The sequence below is a fragment of the Prionailurus viverrinus genome, chromosome D3 (genome assembly GCF_022837055.1).
Source record: "Prionailurus viverrinus isolate Anna chromosome D3, UM_Priviv_1.0, whole genome shotgun sequence".
Classification (NCBI taxonomy): Eukaryota; Metazoa; Chordata; class Mammalia; order Carnivora; family Felidae; genus Prionailurus; species Prionailurus viverrinus.
In genome coordinates, this window is record NC_062572.1 from 885,954 (window position 1) to 909,139 (window position 23,186).

Below are 23,186 nucleotides of genomic sequence, written 5' to 3' on the forward strand. Positions count from 1 at the left end.
TGAGGAGGCACGAGAACCGCGTGGGAGCGCACACAGCCTGGGCCGAGGCAGCCGACCCGGGAAAGGCCTGCTCGTGAGGCCGGGAGCTCGGGTCTCAGGAGGGAGGTTTCTCTCCTTTCTCGGACAGGAGTCCCTCCTGAACCTCGCTCACTCGTGCAGACCCTGGTTCACACGGAGCATTGCCCTCCTGGGAGTGTGGTTTGGGTGTGTGCGGGCCAAGGTGCCCAAAAACACCCTGGGCTCTGGGTCCGTGGGCTCCCCTGTGAAGCACGTGTTGTCCCGGGACCCCACAGGACAGCGAGCCCTGGGGCTGGCTTCCGCTGATCTCGCCCCACATGCCTCTCCCCTTCGCCCACGTGCTGCGTCCCTCCCCTGTGACACGTGCTAGCTGTGGGGGTGACCTCTACTGAGGTGGAAGGGCTCCTCGTGACCTTCGAACCTAGGGGTGCTCCTGGGGCCCCAGCACGGCAGGCCAGTGCAGGGCGGACGCGGGAATTCTCGGGGCAGTGTCCCGCCGTTCTGAGGAAGGCGGTAGCCCTTCCTGAGAGGGAGGTGGGGCTGGGGGAGGGGCAGTCTGGGTGCCGGGAGGACCCCTGGCCCTCCTGGCCTCAGCAGGGATGAGGGAGAGCCTGGGCAAGCGGCAGAGACCGCCGGACGGCAGGGTGGGGCAGACTTGCAGCGTGAGGAAAACAAACGCTGTGGAAGCGTCTAGAGGGGTCCTGCTCCGAGACCGGCCAGAGGGAACAGGCAAAAGCGCCCCTGCCCGCTGGACACCCCCTTTCCTCGTGCTCTGGACGGGGCGCCTTACCCGAGCCGGAGAAGAGGGGCCGGGCCAGCTCCTGCGGGTACTGCAATCCGGCAAACACGCCCGGGGCGGGGGGTCTGCTGGACAAGTCCAGCTTGGCGCCCACCTCCAGCTTGTGGGGCTCCAGCTGCACCTGCTGAAAGGGACAGAGCGTGCGCTGGGCCTGTGGCCTGGTCAGCCCCTGACCACCACCAAGCGTGTGACGCTACCTGGGCACTGGTCCCAGTGAGGCCTCGTGACTCAGCACGGAGCGCGGCCGTGACAACGCGTGCCGGGTGCAGGAGGTGTTTCGTGAACTGCTCTTTGGAAGCTGTGTGTTTTACGCTAAAGCAGATCTCGATTTGGATGTTGCCTTATCGTTGGAAATACCTTACCTGGGTTAAGATTTTGCAAAGCTGAGCTGAAACGTACCTACGTTGTTTTAAATATGCTTAAAAGCTCCCCGTGACTGAATTTGGCATCACCAGTAACATTTAAATTTATCTAATTTAAACAAACTGAGAAAGCCCGCGCCTCAGCGCTGAAGGCCACACCAGGCACGGGGGCCGGGTGAGCGCTTCCTGGTTCCGCTGTGGTCCCGCAGCCCCTGCAGCCCTGCCAGCCTCCGGCTCCCCATCGGGGCAGCGGGGGCACACTCGGTGTGATGCGGGAGGGAACCCCAGCCCAGGCGAAGGCACCCCCACAGTGCTGCTGCGTGTGGAGGCCGCCCCGCCCCTTCCCCGCCCCCAGGGTGACGCCAGGACACCTGCGGAGGGCAGCACCCGCGTCTCGTGGCAAGCCCGAGCCCCTGCCGACTTCTCGTAGCCCCCGGGACGTGATGGTTTTTGAAAGCCGTGCGTGGAGGTGGCGTGTGTGACCAGAGATATGTGGAGGCGGGGTGGGGACGGGTCCCCCAGCTGGCACCACCCACCCCTCCCTAACCGCAGCCTGGGGTCCTCCTGCATGGTCCCCAGCCAGACAAGGGCGCAGCAGGGACGCCCTGGCACTCTGCTCGTGGGCAGCAGGGGCAGCTGGCGCTCACCTTCATCTTCTGCTGATGGCGGTAGATCTGCCAGGCGATCTGCACGTGCATGGCACACCACTTGCCGGGTTTCTGTGACGGGGCGGGCCACACACTCAGCTGCACAGCGGGGACCTCTTCACCCTGCCCCCACCCCCACCCCCAGAGTCCTGCCGGCACAGGCACCCCTGTGGCCATGCAGGCGGAACCCAGGATCCTCCCCAGCTGCGAGCCTCCCCGAGACCCCTTCCTCCCAAGGAGGCGTGCACGTCCACGCGGACGTGTGCCACACACTCACCCTGACTGCCGTCCGGTACGGGTCAGACACCTACCATTGAGAGAGAACAAAGAGTTAGGTCCAGGCTCTGGGGGTGGCCAGGTCCCAGGGCTGGCGGTGGGGGACGGACATGCCCCACAGCAGCCACCGCCTCCCCCAGCGAGGGGCACCGGCTGGGGTGACCGCAGGGAGGGTCGGGCACTGTCGCACCTACCCCGGGGGCTTTCTGGAGGAGGGTGTGAACAGCACTGGCTCGACCCGTTACCTCGATTGGGTTTGAAGTCTGAAGGGAGAGAACGGGGTGTGAAACAGCTGCAGACCCCAGGTGCCCAAGTCCACCTTCCACACTGCCCCCCACCCCCCACCCCACAAGGGGAGGCCTGGGTTCCTACATCCTCAGCCCAAGGGCTTCTGCAAAGGTGGGAAGGGGATCCCGACACAGCCATGCCTGGGTTGGGGGGCTGAAACAGCCCGGCTTCAGGGAGGGTCAGAGAAGCGAGCCCAGTCCTGTCCGGGGCCTCCTGTGGCACAGACAGCCTCGTAGCGGCCACCCCACACGACCTCACCTCTGCCCCGGTCCTCCTCACCCTGACCTCGAGCATGCCCAGCTGAAGAGTAAGCGTGCATGAAGCATGGCTCCCGCCGTCCCCTGGTGCCCCACCCTGCTGCCGTCTAGACCGGGGGTCCCGCCGCGGGGCTGCAAGGACGCATCCCACCCGGAACGCTGGCTCACCCCCACACTAGGGTCGCAGCACGTGACTGCGTGGCAGGGCCTCCCGCTGTGCCCTGAACCCCGTTCCACCCCAGGAGCAGCTGGTACCTTGGGCTGAAAAGCACCCTGTAGGGACCCAAAGGGGCCTGGGTGTGGGAGCAGGGTGGGCAGTCCGGGGATGGCAGAAGAGAAGGATGGGAAAAACTGCAAGAGAAAGACGGGAGCGTTCCGGGAGCCCCGCTAGGAGCACGGACATCCCGGGTGGGGGCTGCGGGGCCCGGCCCCTGCACCCGGCTGAAGGTGCCCTGACAAGGCCTCTGGGTAGGCGTGGCTCCACCCTCCCCCCGCCCCCTCCAGCCCATGGACCAGGGCAGTGACCACGAAGGACACTCACGTTGGAATGTCGGAAGTAGGGGCTGTCCAGCTTGGGTGCGTATTTGTCAAACTGGAAGGAAAGAGGTGGACGTGAGGCCTCCGGAGCCTGCCCACACCCTCCACGGGGCCCAGCACCCGCGCCCCCGTTGGCCAGGCAGTGGCCCGGATGGCTGTCCTGCCTCCTGCAGCTGGTAGTCTGCGGCCAGCTGTCTCCCTGAGGGCATTTCCAACGGCCTTGAGCTGGCCTCTTGGGCTCAGGTTCTCAAACTGGGTGGATCTAAGTAAGGGGCCCCTGTTCTAATGGTCCCACTGTGGGAGTTGCAAACTGGCCAGTCTGGACAGTCTGAATCTATTCCTGAAGCCCAGGAGGTGCTGCAGCCATGACGGGTGTCGGGAGGGGGGGGAGGGGGCAGGGCCAGTGGTCAAGCAGTGAGATGCCCCCAGGCCCCCAGCAAAGCCTGGTGGGGGTAGACTCTGCCCCACACAGCAGCTGGCTCAAGAGAGGAAGCCCCAGGCCCCACGGGAGGGCATCCTGGTTCCCTGGCCCCTCAGCCCTCAAGTCTCTGGACCTGCTGCAAACTGAGACTTGCAGACCCTGTGTGGGCACAACTGGCCCCAAGGCCACGTCACCTGTGTGGATGTGGGGCACCCGCCCAAGCCCAGGACAGGGAACCTCATGACATGACGTCACCCAGAGGGGGGCCAGAGGGACAGATGGACGGCAAGGGCCGGCGTCGGCCTGCGTGCGTGCGGAGAGCGTCTGCGTGTGCCTGCTGTGTGTCCCGCCGCCCGGGCCGCCCCCGCCCGTCCGCCCGCGCGCGCGCGGGGGGGGGGCTACGCACCGGCGGGGGTGCGGCGGGCTGCAGGAGCGGCGTCGGGGGCAGCCCCGCGGGGAAGGGGGCAAATGTGTGTTGGTGCTGGTGTGTGTGCTGGTGTGTGTGTTGGTGCTGGTGGAACTCCGCCCGCAGCAGAGCCCCCGGGCCCAGGGGGGCGCCGGGCCGCTCAGCGCTCTGGACCAGAAAACGCGCGTTCAGCTCTTGCCTGAGCAGCTCGTGATCTACAAGAGAAAAAGAGAGAGAGACGGAGAGGCACGTCGGCCGCGGGCTCCCGGCGGGGCGAGGCGGATAGTCACCTGGCACTCCCGGTTTCGGCAGGCCAAGCCGTGGTGGCCGCTCGCTAGGTGCGGGCCCCAGGGTGGAGGTAAGAGAGGTGCCTGTGACCAAGTACCAATCAGAATCCCCGAATGAGGCTGGCAATACATGATTGGCTGGCTGAATGAGATCAACAGGCTGGCATCTAAAGGCAAGAAAGAACACCGTGAGCCGCCGGGGGGGCCCCCAGAGCCGGCCACAGGGGAGCCCTGCCCCGCCGCCCCCACCCCTCCCCCACCCCCACCCCCCAGCCCAGCATCCTGGTCCCATTCCAGGGCACAGAGCTGCCCCAGACCTGAGTTGGGCCGCTCAGAATCATAAAAAGAACTTGGAAACAAGACCCATGGGAAAAGAAGTCTTCAATGACCCAAGGTTCGGCCTTGAAGGGGCGCCCTGCCGGAACCAAACGGGGAGAGAGGCTAGACGGCCCCGGTTCACCTGGAGACCCTCCTACTCCAGGACGCGCTCTACACGCCCCCCACAGACCCTGCCACACGAGGGACGAGCAGGTCCTGGAAGTCTCTATTGGCAGTGGAGCAGCTCCAGGCGCCCCTCCCCTTGACCGGGCCTGGCCGGGGCTCGGGGCAGAGCCGGGGGCTCCGGTGTGGCCGCGTGCACGACCCAGGTGCAGGCAGGACGCCGCGTCTGTACTGGGCGGTGGGGCCCCCTTGGGAAAGGCAGCCTGCGGGGCCCAGAGCCCTGCCATCTGTCCACGGGGTCCTTCAGCAGGTGCGGGGTGGGGCCTCAGGAGACGGCACCCGTTCCCCGGGGCGAGGCCTCCCCACCTGCCCAGAAGCCAGGATCAGAGTGGAGGGGGACAGCGACCCCGGCCCCAGCCAGCACCTACCGGCAGGGTGTCCTGGGATGACCAGGCTGTTGGCCGGCAGCGCCGGGGGCGGGGGCAGTGTCGGGGGGGCGGCGAACATGGCCGCCGCGTGGTGCTGGTGCTGGGCCTGCGAGCGGAGCGCCAAGTGTGAGGTAGACAGGTGGGGGCCCGGCCCGAGAGGCGACACGGACGCGTGCTTCGCGAGCCCGAGGCTGGCGCTGCTGCTGGCGCTGCTGCTCCTGCTGCGAGGACAGGGCTCAGTGGCGGCGCGCGGGGGGGGGGGCCGCGCGGCCCCGCCCCCCGGCCCGCCCCCGACCCCGCCCACCTGAGGCTGTGCAGGCCGTTGTGCGCGGCCTGGCCGGGGCCCGCGAAGGCGCCCAGGGGCAGAGGCACGTGCGTCGGGAGCGGGGCGCGGGGCTGCGGGGGCGCTGGCGGCGGCTGCGGGGTGAGGCGGGGCAGGGCGGGGGCTTCCTTCTTGACCGGCGGGCTGGCCGGGGCGTCCGGCGCGGGCCCGGCGGGGGGTGCGGGGCTGCGCACGGCAGGCAGGAAGGGCGGCGGCTCCGCGCTCAGCTCACGGCTGCGCTCCAGGCCTGAGACCTTGGGCGGCGCCCCGGCCTTGGCCTCGGCCTCCTCGCCCAGCGCGGGGCCTGCGGGAGAGAGGGCGGAGTGAGCTGGGCCCACGCGGCGAGGTCCTGCCCTCGCCCCAGCGCGCGGGGCTGGGGCTGCGGCTGCGGAGCTGGGGAGCTGGGGAGCAGGAGGGCTGCCCGCACAGAGGGCCCGCAGCAATCCCTGCGCGGGCCTCACGACCCCACTTCACGGAAGGGAGACGAAGGGCAGCACAGGATCGGCCCCAGCAGAGCTCCGGCCCCGAACCTGTGCTTCCTGCCTCGGCTGCACCTTCACTTGTTGCCCTTGCGACCGAGCGACACGCATGCTAGTGGCCTTTTTTCTGGAACCACCCGGGTGACCCATAGCCTGAGCCCTCTCTAGGCCCATGACCTGGGGGGAGGAAGCTGCTGCACCCCACCCCCGCCCCCCCCAACATCCGCTGTCCCTCATCACCTACCCGGGCAGGTCCACCTGAGTGCGCTCCCTGGGAACCCAGCGTTTGTGCTCAGGTGTGCTCATGACCTTGAACTGCCACCTACTCACTCCAAACCCTCCTTTCCAGGCAGTGTCTCAGGTTACATGCCCCGGGGGCCCAGTAGGTTAAGAAATACCCTAAGCAGGCTAGGCAGAGGGCATGTGTCCAGGCCAGAGGAGGCTTTGCCTCGAGGGGATGGCAGCCCAGTTTCCCAGGAGTGGAAATCAGGTCGCTGAGTTGTGGTCACCCTGTTTGGGCTGCTGGCGGACCTCACGTCCTCCAGGGGCCCATCCCCCCTGCAGCCACATGGCTGTGGGACCCAGGCCAGCAGCAAGACCCGAGGACTCTGCTGGAACTGCTGGGAAGTCTCTTCCCCGGCAGAAACAGGCGGCAGCAGGAAATGGCTCCTCCTGCGTCCTCTACAGTGACATCTCCCTCCGGAGCCACCACCTCATCTGTTTGCTCAGGGGCAGAACCAGGGGGAGGCCACCGCCGCTAGCACTGCCATGAGAACGGGGAGGGAGCACTACTGGCTTCAGCCCCATGGGTCACGGCACGGCCTCTGCCCACGCACAACAGCCTGCCGGGGCCGGCCCCTTGCACAGTGAGAGCAGCCACCGAAGAGGCAGGTGTGGGCCATGCAGACTGGTGGCCCCAACCCTCTGGCCCTCCTGGAGCCTCTCCCCTCACTGGGAAAGCATGAGCGACTCTTGATCACCCCTGGTGTGCACCTGCCGAAGCCCCTCAAGGCCTCGACTGGTTTCCTGAGCTCTGCCTGCAGCAGTGAGGGACCTGGCAGCGGGCTGAACTGTGCCAAAAAGCTGTGTCCAAGCTGTAATCCCTACTACCTGTTGATGTGACTGAATTTGGAAAAAGGGTCTTTGCAGATGTCACCAAGCTAAGAATTCTGAGATGACATCAGTCTGGAATGGGGTGGGCTCTAAATCCAGGGATGAGTGCCCTTGTAAGAGAAAAGGAGGCGGCAGCCAGGGAGCTGGGAGGGATACGGCCACAAGCCCAGAGACCCCCAGAAGTCGAAGAGGCAGGAAGGAACCTCCGAGTTTTCAGAGTGTGGCCTTGCCAACACCTTCACCTCAGACTTCTGGTCTCCAAACCTGTTGAGAGGGTAAGTGTCTGTCCGTCTTGAGCCGCCCAGTTTGTGATCGTTTGTTGAAAAGGAGACAGTTCTGTGTTACCCCCCGTGTGAAATGCCAGCAGAGTGCCTTTCTCTCCCTGGACCTGTCTGGCATCCCCGACCCTGGATGCTTGGCTGAAATGCTCTGACTCGAAGACGAGCCTTCTCCACTTGAAAGCACGTGGAGGCTGTGCCCTGCTGCATGGGACCTGTTGCTGAGGACGCCCGTCTGCATGTGCCACAAAGCCCGTCCTGTGCAGTCACATCTGGATGCAGTCTTCCAAGCAAAAGGGCCCCCTCTCCGTGCTGGGTCCAGTGATCCCCCCTGGGCCACAGCTGGTACTGGCAGGCTGGATTACAAAGGCCCCTCCTGGCCTTGAATGGCTGGATGCTGGGGCGTTCACTCTCCGGAGCAGTGCTGCCCAGGACAGCTTTGGGGCACCATGAAATGCTGTGCACCTGTGCCACCCGCATGGGGGCTACCGGCCAGAGGAAGGGCTGCCGTGCAGGGAATCTAGTCACTTCATGTCAGTGTGAGTCACGTACGCAGTGGTGGCGCTGGTGGCCAGCCTACACTGTGGCAGGGGTGCCTCAGCAGGCCCCAAACCATGACCTGCCAGTTGTCCCCAGAACACCTGACCCCATGAGCCTGGGGGAGGGTCTGGGAACATGCACTACTAACAGTCCCGGGGAAAGGGCAGGAACCCCACTTTGGGAACCACTCTTCCAGGGCTGGCCCTGATCCTGACTTCTGCTTTCCTTGTGGCTTTCGCTGGGGGGCTGTAAATCATAGCACCTAACTCCTGCCTCAGGCTCTGCATCCCCAGAATCCGACCCACAAGAGCGCCTAACCTGGAGCCCACTCTCTTGCCCTGAGGGGCCCACTGCCCCCTCCAATGATGACTTCAGGAGTGTGTCCTGTCCCTTCCTAGAGGCCAGGAGGTGAAGCTAAGGAACGTGCTTACCTTTATCGGCTGCTGGGGCAAAGAGCTTCTCGGAGCCCACAGATGCCTGGAAGACAGAGAGGAGGATCAGAAACTAGAGGGGACTGAGGGCCTGGGGTGAACTAGGCTCTTACCCCTGCCCCCAGGAAACAGGTCTGGGCAGGTTTTGTGCCTGCGAGGGGTGGGAAGAATGTGTCCTCCTGTGCCCACAGCCTCCACATAGGAGGGCGAGTATGCCCAGGCCCAGCTTTGAGCAAGTGGGCACACAGGTCACTCAGCCTGTGAACCAAGGACGCCCTGCTCGGCAGAGATGTGGGGGCTCAGGGTGGCCCTGCCAGTGGGGGGCTGGGACCTGGGACTTGGGTGTCTCTTGGCAGTGTTAGACCCAGGAACCCGATGACTCCACCGGGCCTGGGCCTGGAGGAGGGAGCAGAGCCTGGGACCGAATGGGCCGCGGGACAAAATGCGGTCACAGTGTGGCCTAAGTCACAGGTCTGGGGACCATGGCTGTGACGAGGTATCGGCTGTCCAGGGAGGAGCATTCCACTCCAAGTGGTTTCTGATGGACCCCACCTATGAGCTTCTCCTCCTGGGGAGACACCCACATGCACGCAGGGTTGCAGGATATTGGGGTGAGGACGTGGTCCTGTGTGGAGAACTTTGCCACGGCTCATGGGAAGGAGCTCCATTAAGACTGCCCTGACTAGGGGCGCCTGGGTGGCTCAGTCGGTTAAGCGTCGGACTTCAGCCAGGTCACGATCTCGCGGTCCGGGAGTTCACGATCTCGCGAGATCTCGAGTGATCTCGCGTGAGTTCGAGCCCCGCGTCGGGCTCTGTGCCGACAGCTCGGAGCCTGGAGCCTGCTTCCGATTCTGTGTTTCCCTCTCTCTCTGCCCCTCCCCCGTTCATGCCTTGTCTCTCTCTGTCTCAAAAATAAATAAACGCTAAAAAAATTTTTTTTAAAAAAAAGACTGCCCTGACTAGACCTTTTTTTGCTACTTGATTTTTTTTTACAGATTTTTTTTTAAAATCACGGATTTATTTATTTTGAGAGCGAGCGAGTGGGGGAGGGGAGAGAGAAAGCATCTCAAACAGGATTCAGCACAGAGCCTGATGTGAGGCTCAAACTCCTGAACTGTGAGGTCGTGACCCGAGCCGAAATCAAGAGTCAGATGCTTAACTGACTGAGCCGCCCAGGCGCCCCTAACGATTTTATTTTTAAGTAATCTCTACACCCAACGTGGGACTCGAATTCACAACCCCGAGATCACCAAGAGTCGCATGCTCTTTCAACCAAGCCAGCCAGGCACCCCACCAGTTGCCTTTTTTAAAAAAAAGCTTCACTGGTGGCGCGTCTGGGTGGCTCAGTTGGTTAAATGTCCGCCTCTTGATCTCATCTCGAGTCTCGATTTCAGAGTTAAAAATTAAAATAAAAACAGCTTCACTGAGCTAAAACTCACGTGCCACACAATTTACCTGTCAAAGGTGACAATTCAGCGGTTTTAGTGTATTCACAGCACCGTCCCCTCGGTGAGGCTTAGGACATTTTCATCAGCCCAAAAGGAAACCTTGAGGTCTTCAGCCATCACCCCAACCCGCGTGCCCCCTGGCTGCAGGACCACTGCCTCTCCAGCGTGTGCAGAGGCCCTGGGCCGCACTCCCACTGGCTGCTGTTGGTGGGTGTGGCCGGGCGGTGACACCGGAGGGCACGAGGCCGGCCGCTATGACAACCAGGGAACACCTGGTGCCTCCCTGGTGCCGGGGAGCATGTAGAGAAACCAGGACCCCCGCACACTGCTGGGGGGAAAAGGAAAAGGTGCAGCCACCGTAGAGGACGGGACAGGCTCCTCGGGAGATGGAACACGGAATTAGCACAGGATACCGCGATCCCACTTCTGGATACGCACTCCCCCAAACCGAGAGCAGAGTCTTCACAGCAGCCGACAAACGGCCCGGTGTCCATCAGCAGATATATGGACACACAGAATGTGGTCCATTTGTGCAACCGGCCCTAAAAAGGCAGGCAGTTCTGACACGTGCAGCAACATGGATGGACCCTGACGACACGATGCTGAGACAGGCCAGTCCAGCACGAACACCGTGGGATCTGCTCAGAGGACGTCAGATCCCGCTTATCCGAGGGGTCAGAGCCGCACGGAGTAACGGGGTTGCCGGGGAGTTAACGTTTAGGAGAGACAGTGTCCGCTTTAAAGGTGACGAGAGTCCTGAGGTGGATGGTGGCGGAGGCCGTGCAGCAGTGTGAATGTGCTTTCAATGCCTCTGAACTGTGCACTTAAAAATGGTGAAGATGCCAAATTTTGTTATGTGTAATAAACACAAAATTTAAAAACCCACTAAGGGAGCTTTCTGGACCGATGAAAACGTTCTCTATCTCACTGTGGTGGTGGAAACATAAACACGTGTATCTGTCAAAGTGCATTAAACTGTACATTTAAGATAGGAGTGCTTTGGGGCACGTGCGGGGCTCAATCAGTTACGCACCCAACTTCAGCTCAGATCACGATCTCACGGTGTGTGGGTTTGAGCCCCGCAACAGGCTCTGTGCCGACAGCTCAGAGCCTGGAGCCTGCTTCGGTTTGTGTCTCCCTCTCTCTGCCCCCTCCCCAACTCGTGCTCTCTCTCTTAAAGAGAAATAAACTTAAAAAAAATTTTTATAACGTTTATTTTTGAGAGAGAGACAGAGCATGAGCAGGGGAGGGGCAGAGAAAGGGGGAGACACAGAATCCGAAGCAGGTTCCAGACTCTGAGCTGTCAGTACAGATCCCGATGCGGGGCTTGAACTCACGGACCGCAAGCCAAAGTTGGACGCTCAGCTGACTAAGCCACCCAGGTGCCCCTCTTTAGTTTTCTTTTTCTTTTGAGAGAGACAGAGTGCAAGTGGGGAAGGGGCAGCCAGAGGGAGAGAAAGGATCCCAAGCTGGCTCTGTGCTGCTGGAGCCCCACACGGGGCCTGACCTCACGAACCGTGAGATCACGACCTGAGCCAAAATCAAGAGTCGGACGCTCAACCGACTGAGCCACCCAGGCGCCCAAAGAGAAATAAACTTTTCAAAAAAATAAGAGCACCTCATGGCAGGTGAATTATGGTGCCGGACAGTCACAAGATGTGGCAGTGACCCAAGAATAGGCCCACTGGTGGACAGAACAGAGACAAGAATCCAAAACAGACCCAGGCCCAAGTGGGACCCAGGCCAGACGCTGCTAGTCTGTGGGGAAAGGGCACGTCGTTCAAATGAACGGTGTGTGACGGGAGCTTGCTGCTTGGGAAAAGGGGAAGCCGAGACCCCCGTTTCGCCCCCCGCCCAGACTGATCAGGGATGTAAACGTGAAACACAGAACCACAGATGCGAGATGAAACGTGTCGGCGCGACACTTCACGAGCACACCGGAAGGAGGTTAGCCCTTTCTAATTGTGTCCCGGTACCAGGAAGAAAAGAGAGCGGTGAGTGCAGCCCCCACAACACAGGCTGGCGTGCCAGGAGCTGGGCCCCTGCACCAGGACGCCTCACACCATGCACTGTCGTGGAGCTGGCGGTGGCCAGGGAGAAGGCCCCCTGGCAGGTGGGCCCCCAAGGCAGCAGAGTCCCAGACGAGGAAGGTGGGTGCGGCCAGCAGTGCTGGGAAGGGTCCTTCCTGCCTGGCCCGCCAGACCACGGAGGCCGCGTGCGACCTCCTGACCCACTGCCAGCCCGGCAGGACACGCTGCACTCACGCATGGGGGCACCACAGCCGTGACCTCCTTCCAAGTTTGTTTCCTTGCCAGTGTGCTTTTTCTAGCACATTCTACCTGGTGAGGCGTCCCCAGGGGGTGGGGAATCCACCAGAGCTGGGGGGGGCTGCAGGGGCAAGATGCTGCGGGCCGTCAGCCCTGGTGGGGAGGGGGCAGTGCAGCCCAGGAGACCAGCGGCGCCGGCCCCCAGCCCACCTGGATCCTGGGACGTCTGCAAAGCGACGACGCCCCGGGACCAGGGCGAGGGCGGTTCACGCCAGGCCGCTTTATGGCAGGTGTGGCCCCACCTCTGCGCGTGCAGGCGTGAGGCCAGGTGCCTGATGCAGGGTCTGCCCAAAGACCCCCATTCGTCCTGAACCTGACCTCACCACGACCCAAGGAGGAGGTCCTGTAGGGCCACACAGCAGTGCTGGAGCGACAGCGTCCCGCTGTGGCCCTTACCGGGGCTTGGGAACATGCTCACAAGCTGATTCCTCACAAAGCTAAGAGCACCTTCTATCATTAAGTCAGCCAGCACAAGTCACTCCCAGACTTCAACACTCGAGCGTCTGCCCCCAAACACACCCTGCAGGGCTGTGGGAGACCTCACCCCGGGCCCCCTCCCTGATCTGGGACCCAACTGGCTGCACCGCCTGCTCTCTTCAGGCTCCAGCGGCGCCCCCTCCGTGGTGCCCAGAGCCAGCACAGGCCGGCTGACCAGGGGTCCCAGCCTGGGGTGGGGGTGGGGGTGGGGAGGTGGAGGAGAGCAAGTTCACTTAAGGCTGCACAGGTTCAGTTCAAGGCCTGGGGCTCGAGTACCCACTCCCAGGGCCAGGAGGTGGCGCACAGGCTCTGGGAAATTCAAGGGGAGCAGAGGCGAGGGGGAGGGGGGAGGGCCTTCCCCACCACTCCCAACCCTGGATGCCAGCCTGGCAGAGGCAGGAAGGGAGGCCACTGTCCTAGGTCCATCCGGTCCCCACACCCCCAACTGCCACAACGGACCCAAGTCAAAGTTTGCTGGGGGAAGTTGAGGGAACTGAGTCCCTGCAGGGATCCTGGGAAGGGGCCTGGACATCTGGCCAGGCACAGCCATGCCCATCTGGGAAGGCTCTAAACAGACATGGCAGGCACGCTAGGCGCTCACAACCTCTGCAGGGCCGTGGCCCAGGTTCCAGCCCCCTTCCCAGGGCAGGCAAACAGGCGCGCGCTCCTGCCGGATCCCACCCAGCACACACTCCCTCCGTTCCTTCCCTTCCAGGAGAAGGGGTCTGGAGCTGGCCAGCTGACCCGAGGCGGGTGGGCAGCCCCCAGAGCCGTGCAAATAACTTCCCAAGGATTATCTACTGGGACGTGACCCAGGCAGCCACATCTTCTCCAAACCTGGCACTGAGCCAGTGTGGGGGTGGAAAGAAGGGGTCACTCAGGGCCACAATACAGGTGGGAGGTCTCCGGGTTGCAGGTTCAGGGTCTCGGCGGAGGGGGCACGCCCGTTAGGGTGAGTGTCAAAACCCGGCACTAACTCCCCCTGGGTGCACAATCCCGGCCGCAGGCGGAGGTCACGGCGCGCTTTGTCTGCGAGGACCCGACCCCGCGGGGCAGCCTCGGCTCAGACACGCGGCACAGCCTCCGCCGGCCGCGCCCCGCCCCAGACAAAGAACTCCAACTCCGGGCAGGTGAGCGCGGAGGGCGCCGGGAACCGGGGTGGCCGGGACCCCGCCGGAGCGCAGACAAAAGCGCGCGTCCCCCACGACGCCCGGCCCCGCCTCCGCCGCGGGCCCCACCAGCCCCCCGCCAGCCAAGGCCCAGGACCCTCTGCGGGGATGCACCCCCTGCCCGCCTGCCGCCACGTGGGCCGCGGGGGCGCCGCCGGAGACACGGGGTCTCCGCGCGCCTGGCTCGCGGGAGAGACGGGGTGGGCAGAGCGCCGAGGGCCTCTCCTGGGCCCCCGCGCCTCTAGAGGGGGCGGTCGCTCTCCTGTCCCTGGCCCCCAAAGTCCAGAATCCCTCCCCGGAGCCACCAGCGCGCACTCACCGCGCGGGCGCCCCGGGTCAGAAGCGCTCTGCTGGCAGCTGCCGCTAGTCCTCAGGCCGGAGCCGGAGCCGGAGCCGGGCGGCATGGACGCGGGCGGCGGAGCGCGGGCCCCCGCCGCCTCTGCCCGTCGAGGTGGCCCCTCTCCCGGCGCGCCCTGCCTAGCCGGAGCCCGCGCCGGGGACGCGCATGTCCGCCGCGCCGCCTCGGCGCGCTCCGGGCGGCTCTCGGGGCGCGCTGGGCCCCCGGCGCCGTCGGGCGCGGCGCGGGCCGGAGAAGGCGGCGTTGGCGGCGGCGGCGGGCGCACTGCTGGCGGGCGCGCAGGCGGCGGCGAGAGCGCGGGCGGGCGAGCGGGCGGGGCGGGACGGGGGCGGGGCTCGGGCAGGCCCGACTAATCCAGCCCCGAGGCGCGGATCTGCCCGCGCCGGGCCGTAGACCCGTCGGGGCCTCGCCGCTCCCTGTCCGCTTCTGGGTCGGCGCGCGCCGCGCCCGCTCTGCTGCGCACGTTATGGGCCCGACCCCTCCTACCCGCGGCAAGTTTTGCACGGCTTCTAAGCCCAGTTTACAAAGGGGGAAACTGAGTCACTGAGCCGCGAGTAAAGAGGACACAACTCGCACGGCCGTCCACGTGAGCCCCGCCGTCCCTGCGGCTCGGTTTCACCATCCTGCGAAACGGGGATGCACCGCGGGGAAGGATCCAAGCAGTTACTTTACGTGCAAACGTCTGCTGCGCAGCACGCGCCGCCGGGGCGGCCGCTCGGTGGGAGGAAGCCCACCTGTGATCAAGGCGGAACCACCGCTCCTGGCGACGCCCAGTAGGTGCGGGCCCTGACCCGGGCGCACCGGCGGGGTACAGCTTCCCAGCGCGAAAAGCGCTGTGAGGGAATCCACGCAAACCCACACGCTCGGGGGCACCAGGAGATCAGCTCTGGTGGGACGTCCAAGGACGCCAAGATGCGGCTCAGAACTCGCAAACACCCGGCCCAGGCTGTGAGAATCAGCGTCTGAGTCCAGTGAGGGGGAGTGCTGCGTAGCCACTGGGAGACACCCTCGGTCACCAGCTCCAGGATCCTATGCGCTGGGGCCCGAGCTTTCTTTTCAGAAAGCGGCTAAATATCCACAGCGTACACATTTAAATAGGGCGCGGGAAAGCTCCAAGGGTACAGAATAAATGGCTAACAGTGACACTCAGGTGGGGGCCTTAAGTCCTTTTGTTCTGTTTGAATTATTTACCAGATACATGTATTCCCTTCTCCCCGCAAATTAACGCCATTCCCCCAAAGTCCTGCTGTTTCCTGCCATAAAAACAGCAAACACTGCTGCGGGTCAGACATCGTGCTAAATGCCTTGCAACTACGAAATCGCCAGGCCCTCGTGCCTATGCCCGTTAAGGACACCCTGTCACCCCCATTACACTGATGAGAAAACGGGTAGAGACGTGAGGTGACCCACCCGAAGTCATGCTGCTGTTCGGGGGCAGAGCTGGGGTTTGGACCCCAGCAGTCTGCTTTCCATGGGTGTAGCCAAGACATTCTTTTCCTCTGGGAAGGCAGCAGAGGCCAGACCTGGTGGGAGAGTCGGGGCGGGGCTCTGCCTCCCAGGCGGGTGTCTGCGGGCTTGTGTGCCTCTCACCTGCAACACCGTGCCCCAGAGGGTTATGGGCTCCCGCACAGCCCTGGCTCCAAGGCCTCTGGCAGTGGAGTGTCCCAATTTGCCTCTCCGTGTTCAGCAGCTAAAGAGCCCTGAGAGATGTCATGCCCTAACCCCATGAATCTGTGAATAGGTACCCACGTGACAGGGTGGAATTAAGGTTGCTAACCAGCTGACCTTGAGATGGGCAGATGATTTAGGGGTGGTGGTGTAATCACAGGGTCCTTACAAGTGGAGGGAGATGGGAAGATGCCACCCCAGTGGCTGTGAAGACTGAGGCAGGGCCAGGAGCCGGGAGTGTGGGTGCCATCCGCGGCCAGAAGAGGCAGGGAAGGGATCCTTCCCTGGAGCCTGAGGGACAAGCCCAGACACACCTTGACTTAACCCCGTGACGTGTGTTGGAGTTCTGGTTTCCAGAACTGTGAGATAACCAGTCTGTGGGGTGTTCAGCCCCCAAGTGCAGGTAGCTTGTCCCTGCAGCCACAGGAAACCCTTAGGTTTGTGACCGAGACCCCGATGAGGGGATGGAATGCAGAAAGACGGGCCCTTGGGCCACAGAGAGCTGGTGCCCCCTGCAAGTCTGCATGTAAATGCCCATAGGCAGGCCTGGGTCCTGCTTACAGCCTAGTGGGAGCAGCCGGCAACGCTCAGGGAAACAGGCAAGATGATGCACACAGGGTGGGCAGGAAGGGCAAACGGGGCGGGGAGATAGATGGGTGTCCTCCTCCGAGTGGCTGTCAGGGAAGCCCCTGCAATCAGGGGCCTCTGAGCAGAGATACGGGGGACCAAGCTGAGGGGAACCCTGGGGAAGAGCTCTTCTCGGGCAGCTAACAGCCAGTACTAAGGTCCTGAGGCAGGAACAACCTGGCAGGGCCTTGAGGGAGCAAGAGGAAGTGGTTCCAGGTTTTAGCGGGGGAGAGGGGGATGGGGGGGGGAGCAAGGAGCCCAGCTGGGAGCTGCTGTGACAAGCCAGGTGGTATGGCGGCCAAAGGGAGTGGGTGGTGACGGGACTGTTCCATCAGAGGTGACAGGTGGCAGTGGTGACAGGAGCGTGGACCTCCGTGGGGCGAGGTTGGCCAGGGGCCTGCATGGGGCCCTGCCCTGCCATCACTCTTGTCCACCAGGGGCTTGCTGCCGAGGCCCAGAGAGGCCTGCGTGGAAGCGGGAGGGGGAGGGGACGACAGCGCACACAGGCCTGCGTGGAGTCCCGGCTGCGTCATTTCCTCGGGACCCTGGACAGGCCCCACCCTCCTGGAGGCAGACATATGCCAAGTCGGGTACTCCTCACAGTCTGAGCACGAACCCTCGGGGCCCCCAGAGGTGTGTTCTGCCCTTGTGCCTCCTACAGCGGAGGGACCCAGGTGGCTGGACACCTTACCGCCGGTGGAGTCAGTGGGGGTCAGAGAGCAGGTGGGGACCACGTGGCACTGTGGGGCCAGTTCAGGCACTGGCAGGAGAGCCGGGAGATGCACTGTCCAAGGGGGAGCCCCGGGGTCTGGCCATCCGGCCGCTGCTGAGGTCTCAACAAGGCCCCTGCTCCTCTGTCCGGCCTGCCCAGCACAGCCCCAGGCCCCAGGCCCCAGGCCCCAGGCCCCAGGAGAAGCCTGTCTTCCTATAAAATGTGGTCTTCATTTCAAACATCGTCCCCCAGGCCGCCTCAGGCACTGAGTTATTCTTGAGAGCCGCCCCCCCCCCCCCCCCCGCCACCACCCCCTCCAGTCTGGAGGTACAAGTGGCCTGAGAACCCAGGGCAGGTCTGGGTTTAGGAAGGAAGGCAGCTGCGACATGAAAGGTCTGACAAGGGGGGAAACCTAGAAGGAAACAGAGCGGCAGGTGACGGAGAGGCAGGGAGGCAGCGGCCAGACCTAATCCCACGTAACCCCCTCAGGGCTCACCCCGGGTTCAACAAGCAGCATCACACCCGCAGCTGTCGTCACAGGCAGCTCCAGGCAGTTCCTGGAGGGGGCACTGGGAGCCACATCAGCCCCGTGCAGGTGACAGCCACCACCCCCCCTCCCCCCCCCCCCCCCGGCCACGCCCTGGGGGTAAGTGGCTGCTGAGGCTGCAGATAAAAAGGCGTGGGGCCCGTGACAGGGAGACCAAGGACAGGGCCCTGACCAGGGCGGGGGGGGGGGGGGGGTGTCTCAGGGAGGGGGACAGGCTGGCCGGGCCTGAGTGCCCTCTCCTCCCTCCCTGGTCATTCTGGCCATGTTGGGAGTGTGGCCTAGCACGGGAGAACCCCTGGGGGAGGACTGGCAGACCCCGCTGGGGGCGGGGGTGGCATCCGGCGTTGGGAGAGAAAAGCCCACAAATCTCACCGACGGGCTGACAGAGGCTGAAATCAGACCCCGCTCAAACAGCGAGCTCTGCCTCCTTACTGACCGGGAGCTACCAGTCCAGTGCCAACAGCCATGGGGGAGTCCAGACGGTGCCAGCGACACGGCGTTTCAAAGAACCGAGACAACCCCCTCGGAAGGCCATGGAGGGCCTGCCAGCACCGGGAGAACGGCCTCCGGGACGCTGCCCGGAGCCACAAGGCTGTGAAGGCGCCTGGCCTGGGCGCAGGGGGCCTGGGCCGTCCGCCGTCCGAACACCATGGCCGTGGCAGCCCTGTGGCTTGTGCTGTTCAGGAGGTGGACGCGAGGGACGGGGCAGCCCGCCGCGCTGGCTGGACAGTGGCCCCATACGATACGCCCACCCAGAGCCTCAGAATGTGACCACGGTGGCGTCAGGGTCTCTGCAGGGGTGATTAACATAAGGGTATCGAGATGAAATCTGGATCAGGGCGGCCCTAAATCCAAGGACTCTGTCCCTCCAAGAGGAGAGATAAGGAGAAGCCATGTGACGATGGAGGCAGAGACGGGAGGGTGGAGCGGAGACCCCCGAGGCCGGAGGAGGCAGGAGGGACCCTCCCCTGGAGCCCCGAGGGCGCACATGCCCTGCCCACACCTGGATTCTGGACTTCTGGCCCCAGACCCGTGGGAGAGGGGCTGTTCACTGCCCCCCCCCCCCCCCCCCCTGCTCCTGCACTGGCCACTGCTCTTGTCACCAGATGGCAGGGAGGCCTGGCTCTTCAGGCCTTCCCCTCTGGGGTTAGGGGGCTACAGGCCCCCGGGGGGGTGGGGCTGGGGGACTCCCAAGGGGCAGAGGACTGTGGTGGGGCCAGGGTGGGCGTGGGAGCTCCGACCACTCGAGGCCCCAGCAGGCGTGGGGCTTGACCCCCCGCTAACCCCTGCCTCATCTACCCCTTGGTCTGCAAGCTCTCACTGCCTCTTCCAGTGCCCGGCCGGCTGACTTGTGCCCAGCCCACACCTGGCTAGGAAAGACCCTGGGGTTCCCACCGTGCCCCCACCTGAACTGGAGGTGAGCACCACCCACCCTAAAGCCTTCACCAGGCCTGTGAGGTCAGTGGGGCAGGTGGGGTATGGAGGGACTATGATCCCTCTGGGCACAGAGGGGAGCAGACCCACAGGGGCAGCGGCCAAACAGACAGATGGCCCCTCTCTCGGCCCCCCACCCCAGGCAGGCCCGGTATGACCCCCGGGATGGGGGGACGTGGGGGGTGCCCCAGGCCCCACACCTCCACGTCCTGCTTAGCTAGTTCTGGAAGGGACAGAGGGACACACAGCCCCCACCATCTGGGCCTGTCACTCCACTGAGTTGGAAGGGGACAGGTTCCAGGCCGGCTCTGCACGCAAGCTGCGTGACCTCGGTACCTCTGCTCTCTGCTGAACGCCGTGGGTCCCAGGGTCAGTGCTCGCCCCCAATTTCTGTCCCCGGAGAGCGGCTCCACATCTGCTGTGTCCTGCCGGCTCCAGCCGGGACCGTGTGTGCACCCACGGAGGGGCCCGGCGGGGCTGTGGGGGCGCGCTCCCTAGCGCTGGGGCCAGGCTGGCCCCGGTGGGGCGGCCCAGGGCGGCTGTCCCAGACCAGCGGGGCCCTGAGGCATCATCTGGCTGCAGGGGAAACCCGTCCTCTTCCCCAGCCCAGCCTGTTTCCCCCGGACCCTGTGTCGCTCAGGCTCCTGTGAGGTGAGTGTTCGTCACTTGCAACCCAAGGCATCCTGGTCTCCCTCACCTCCCTCACCCTGTCCTGCTTCTTTTGGGCCCCTGGTCATCAAAAGCACTGTCCACCCTGTGCTATGGCCTGAGACCTGGGCATCGTACCCCAGCAGTAGTCGGAGAACGGCGGTCTCTATGACACCCGTGTCCTAATCCTCGGAGCCTGTGAACATGTCGGTCACCCTACAAGGCCACGGGGCTTTACACACTGGGTTAAGGAGGATGCAAGCCTGGAGGACCCTGGCGAACCCAACCTGGTCACGAGGGTCCTTACAAGAGGGAGGAGGAGGAGGAGGAGGAGCGTCAGATCCGAGAAGACGTGACAACAGAGGTGGAGACCTGATGTGAGGAGCCGGCGGGGAGGCCACACGGCTGGAAAGGAATCGTGTGCTCCCTGGAGCCTCCAGAAGGAGCCACCCAGGCTGACGCTTCCGTTCTGGCCTCGTGAAACCCATTTCACACTCGCTACCTCCACAACCATAAAGCTTGAGCTGTTTGAAGCCACGGAGTTTGTGACAAGTTGTCACAGCAGGAGCTAAGGTGACCCCCACCCCTGCAGCCAGAGCCCAGGCCACACCACCTCTGCCAGGACACCATGGCCTGACCATCCCGGAGGGGCCTCCAGTCCTGGTGGATCCTCACTCTAGGGGACCCGGGGCATATCACTGAGGCTTTCTGTCCCCAGATGCCCTGCTCAGAACGGGTAACAGAGGGTTATCTGGGGCCAGGTGAGCTGATGGTCCTTGCTGGGACCTACATGCCACACCCAGTGCCTGCCTGGACCCTCAGTAAGCAAACGGCCCAAGACCCTGCCTTGGACAGACCCAGGAAAGACACTGTGGGCACAGCTCAGAGTAGGGGTTGGCTTCACTGCCCCCGCCCCCACCACCACAGCATTCCCAGCACCCACATGGGGTGCAGGGGAGCACAGGCTCCCTGCACCGTCATCCCCACGGCAGCTGGCTGGGAGGCAGGATGGCAGGTGAGGGGGACAGGAGGGCCTCCTACGGACTCCTGGGCAGGTGTTCCCGGGAGCGGGTCTAGGAGAGCCACGTGGGGAAGCAGGGAGCTCTGAGGGCCAGGAGGCTTCCTGCAGGAGGGGCTGCAGGTGCTAATTCGGGAGGCAGCTGGCTTGGGGGGCAAGTACAAGCGCCCCCGCCCCCACCAGAGGGAGGTGATCCCAGGACACAAGCGGGTGCTGCTCTGAGCACGGGCCCTCCTCCTCCCAGGATCCTTTGGGTTACGGGCCGGAGGGCAGGGGCTCCGCTATTTGGTCCACGGCGCCCTCTCCTTGCAGTTCACGGGGGCCCGGGAGGTGGACTCTGTGAGCCTGATTGCAGAGATAAAGCAGAGGTTCAGAGAGGACCCCAGTCAGGCACAGAGGAGCCTGGTCCAGAGCGTGTGCTCCCTGCAGACAGCACAGAAGGAGCGAGGCTGACCCAGGGGCACAGATGCCCGCTTGGCTCATTTGGGGCAGCCACCAACGTGCTGCGTACGGGCCAGATGCTCGCACCTATGCCTGGAACGCTCACCTTCACCCACCCGAGACCACTGGCACCCACTTAGCAGAGAGGAAGTGAAGCCCGGAGGGTGCGGGCCGGCCGTACAGCTGCCGGTGGCCACAGACGACCCCTCCCCCGCCGCTGGCCAGCTGCTCAGAGGCAGGCAGAGCCTGGCGCTGGGGGTGTGTCCTCCCAGGGGATCTGGCAGGCCAGACAGACAGCCTGCCTACGAGGGAGCGCGCGGCCGCGGCCACCTGGGGGGGCCACTTGGGCAGACGGCAGCCAGTCCAGGCCCAGGAGGCTGCCTGGTGAGCCCCACGCAATTTTTCACCCCATACTTTTCCAATAAAAAAGTGGTTAGACACCACCCACAGCCTTGCGGAGGGGCCATCTGGCAGCCCAGGCTGCCTTCCCTGCCAGCAACCAGCGCCCGCAGTAGGGCCGGGATGGGGTGCTCAGGGGCAGAGCCTGGCCTGTCAGGAGGGGTGGGGGTGGCCACCCGCACGGGGAGGCAACGGGGGGGGGGGTGACCACCCGCAGGGGGAAGCGACAGGGAGGGGTGGGGGTGGCCACCCGCAGGGGGAGGTGACGGGGAGGCCTTCCTCCAGGGATGCTGTTGGGCGGACACAGAGCCCAAGGCCAGGGGTGAAGCGGGGGATGGGTGGGCAGCAGCGCAGGGGACCAGTGAGGGAGGGGCGGCGGGGCCGACAGAAGGTGCGGGTGCATCTGACCTCAGACCCCGGGGTCTAGGAGGAGCAAACAGGCTGGCAGAGAGGGAGCCTGGCCCGCTCGCTGCCCCGTCCGGGGGGTGACCTCCCTGGGTGCTGCCCACCGGCCATGCTTTCCTGGGCCCAGTGCGCACATCCTGCCAGCGCGGACAGATCCAGGGCTCGAGCCGCACACTGTCGCCCTCCTGCCCAGGCTGCACGTGCAGCCGCCTCCCCCACCACCCCGGCCCCAGAGCCGCATTGGCGTCTTCTGCCCGCCACACAGCAAACAGAGTGACAAGTGGAGCCCGTTCGGACGCTGTGTGGTACACGAGTGCTCCGGGGCTGAGCGAGTGTCTGGGAGGCACCCCGCGGCCAGGCCCCAGGTGGATGGCTCTGTCTCTCACTCCCGTGCTCTTACAGTCCTATAAGATCAGGGCTCTGCCCTTCCAGATATACTGTGGGGACACCTGACCTTCCTCCTCTGACCAGCTCCTCCTGGAAGGGGCGAATGACCTCACCCTGCCGTGCTCCTGGAGACAGGTCGGGGCTGCAGAGGGCAGAGGCCCTTCTCTGGCTCCTCCGGCAGATGAGCTGGATGGGGGGGTGGGGGGGGTAGGGGGGTGGGGGAGGAGCTGAGTGTGCAGGTGAGCTGGACCAGGGGGTGGGTGGGGGAGGAGCGTGCGCCACATCCTCTGAGCTGCACCTGCCTCTTGACGGGCTGGGAGGAAGTTACCCATCACCCAGAAACCCAGCCTGGGTCAGCAAAGGAAGGCAGAAGGAAGTCGGGTCTCTCTTGCTATCCGAACTCACTACTCACCCCCCTAAACTCCAGAACCAAGCGGTTTTGAGTAAGGGGGTGTCCTTGCCGTGGGGGAAACTAAGGGGTCTGCGCCGCAGGCAACACCCACCGGGCACGGTATCCCCGTGCAGCCCGGAGGGACAGGGACCTCTTGGGACAGTGGTTCCCCCTCAGCTTCCCACTGTGATCTACACAACGGCCCCTGTGAACTCACGCGCTCTCCCTCCCTCTCGCCCTCTGCTCCAGCCCCACCGGACATTCTGCACCAACATTTCCCGCCTCACCACGCAGGAGGCGATCAGTGCGGTGGGAGGCGAGCTGCGGGAGACGCGGCACCGCGGCCTTCACGGGCAACGGGTCACTGTGAGGGGGAAAGCTGTGTGTGAAGTCTGGCCAG

At 64.3% G+C, this 23,186-nt stretch overlaps 1 protein-coding gene across 10 annotated transcripts in view; it reads right to left on the reverse strand.

The window, feature by feature from the left end:
• The window catches only part of FBRSL1 (fibrosin like 1), a 78,961-nt gene that overhangs the window by 5,248 nt on the left and 50,527 nt on the right, over positions 1-23,186 (reverse strand). For 3 of the 10 annotated variants that reach the window (XR_007145681.1, XM_047826883.1, XM_047826879.1), the window contains 12 exons: positions 8,331-8,376; positions 5,472-5,793; positions 5,168-5,388; positions 4,397-4,465; positions 4,012-4,226; positions 3,189-3,239; positions 2,903-2,998; positions 2,475-2,603; positions 2,297-2,365; positions 2,104-2,133; positions 1,827-1,898; positions 809-941 (listed from right to left, as the gene is read on the reverse strand). Coding sequence is in view for 9 of the 10 variants with exons in the window: in XM_047826883.1 (XP_047682839.1) it covers positions 809-941; positions 1,827-1,898; positions 2,104-2,133; positions 2,297-2,365; positions 2,475-2,603; positions 2,903-2,998; positions 3,189-3,239; positions 4,012-4,226; positions 4,397-4,465; positions 5,168-5,388; positions 5,472-5,793; positions 8,331-8,376 (1,453 nt within the window). In the remaining variant the exon portion in view is untranslated. Of the gene's footprint in view, positions 1-808; positions 942-1,826; positions 1,899-2,103; positions 2,134-2,296; positions 2,366-2,474; positions 2,604-2,902; positions 2,999-3,188; positions 3,240-4,011; positions 4,227-4,301; positions 4,466-5,167; positions 5,389-5,471; positions 5,794-8,330; positions 8,377-23,186 lie in introns of all 10 variants that reach the window. The other 7 variants (XM_047826882.1, XM_047826881.1, XM_047826884.1 and 4 more) reach the window with 7 other exon arrangements.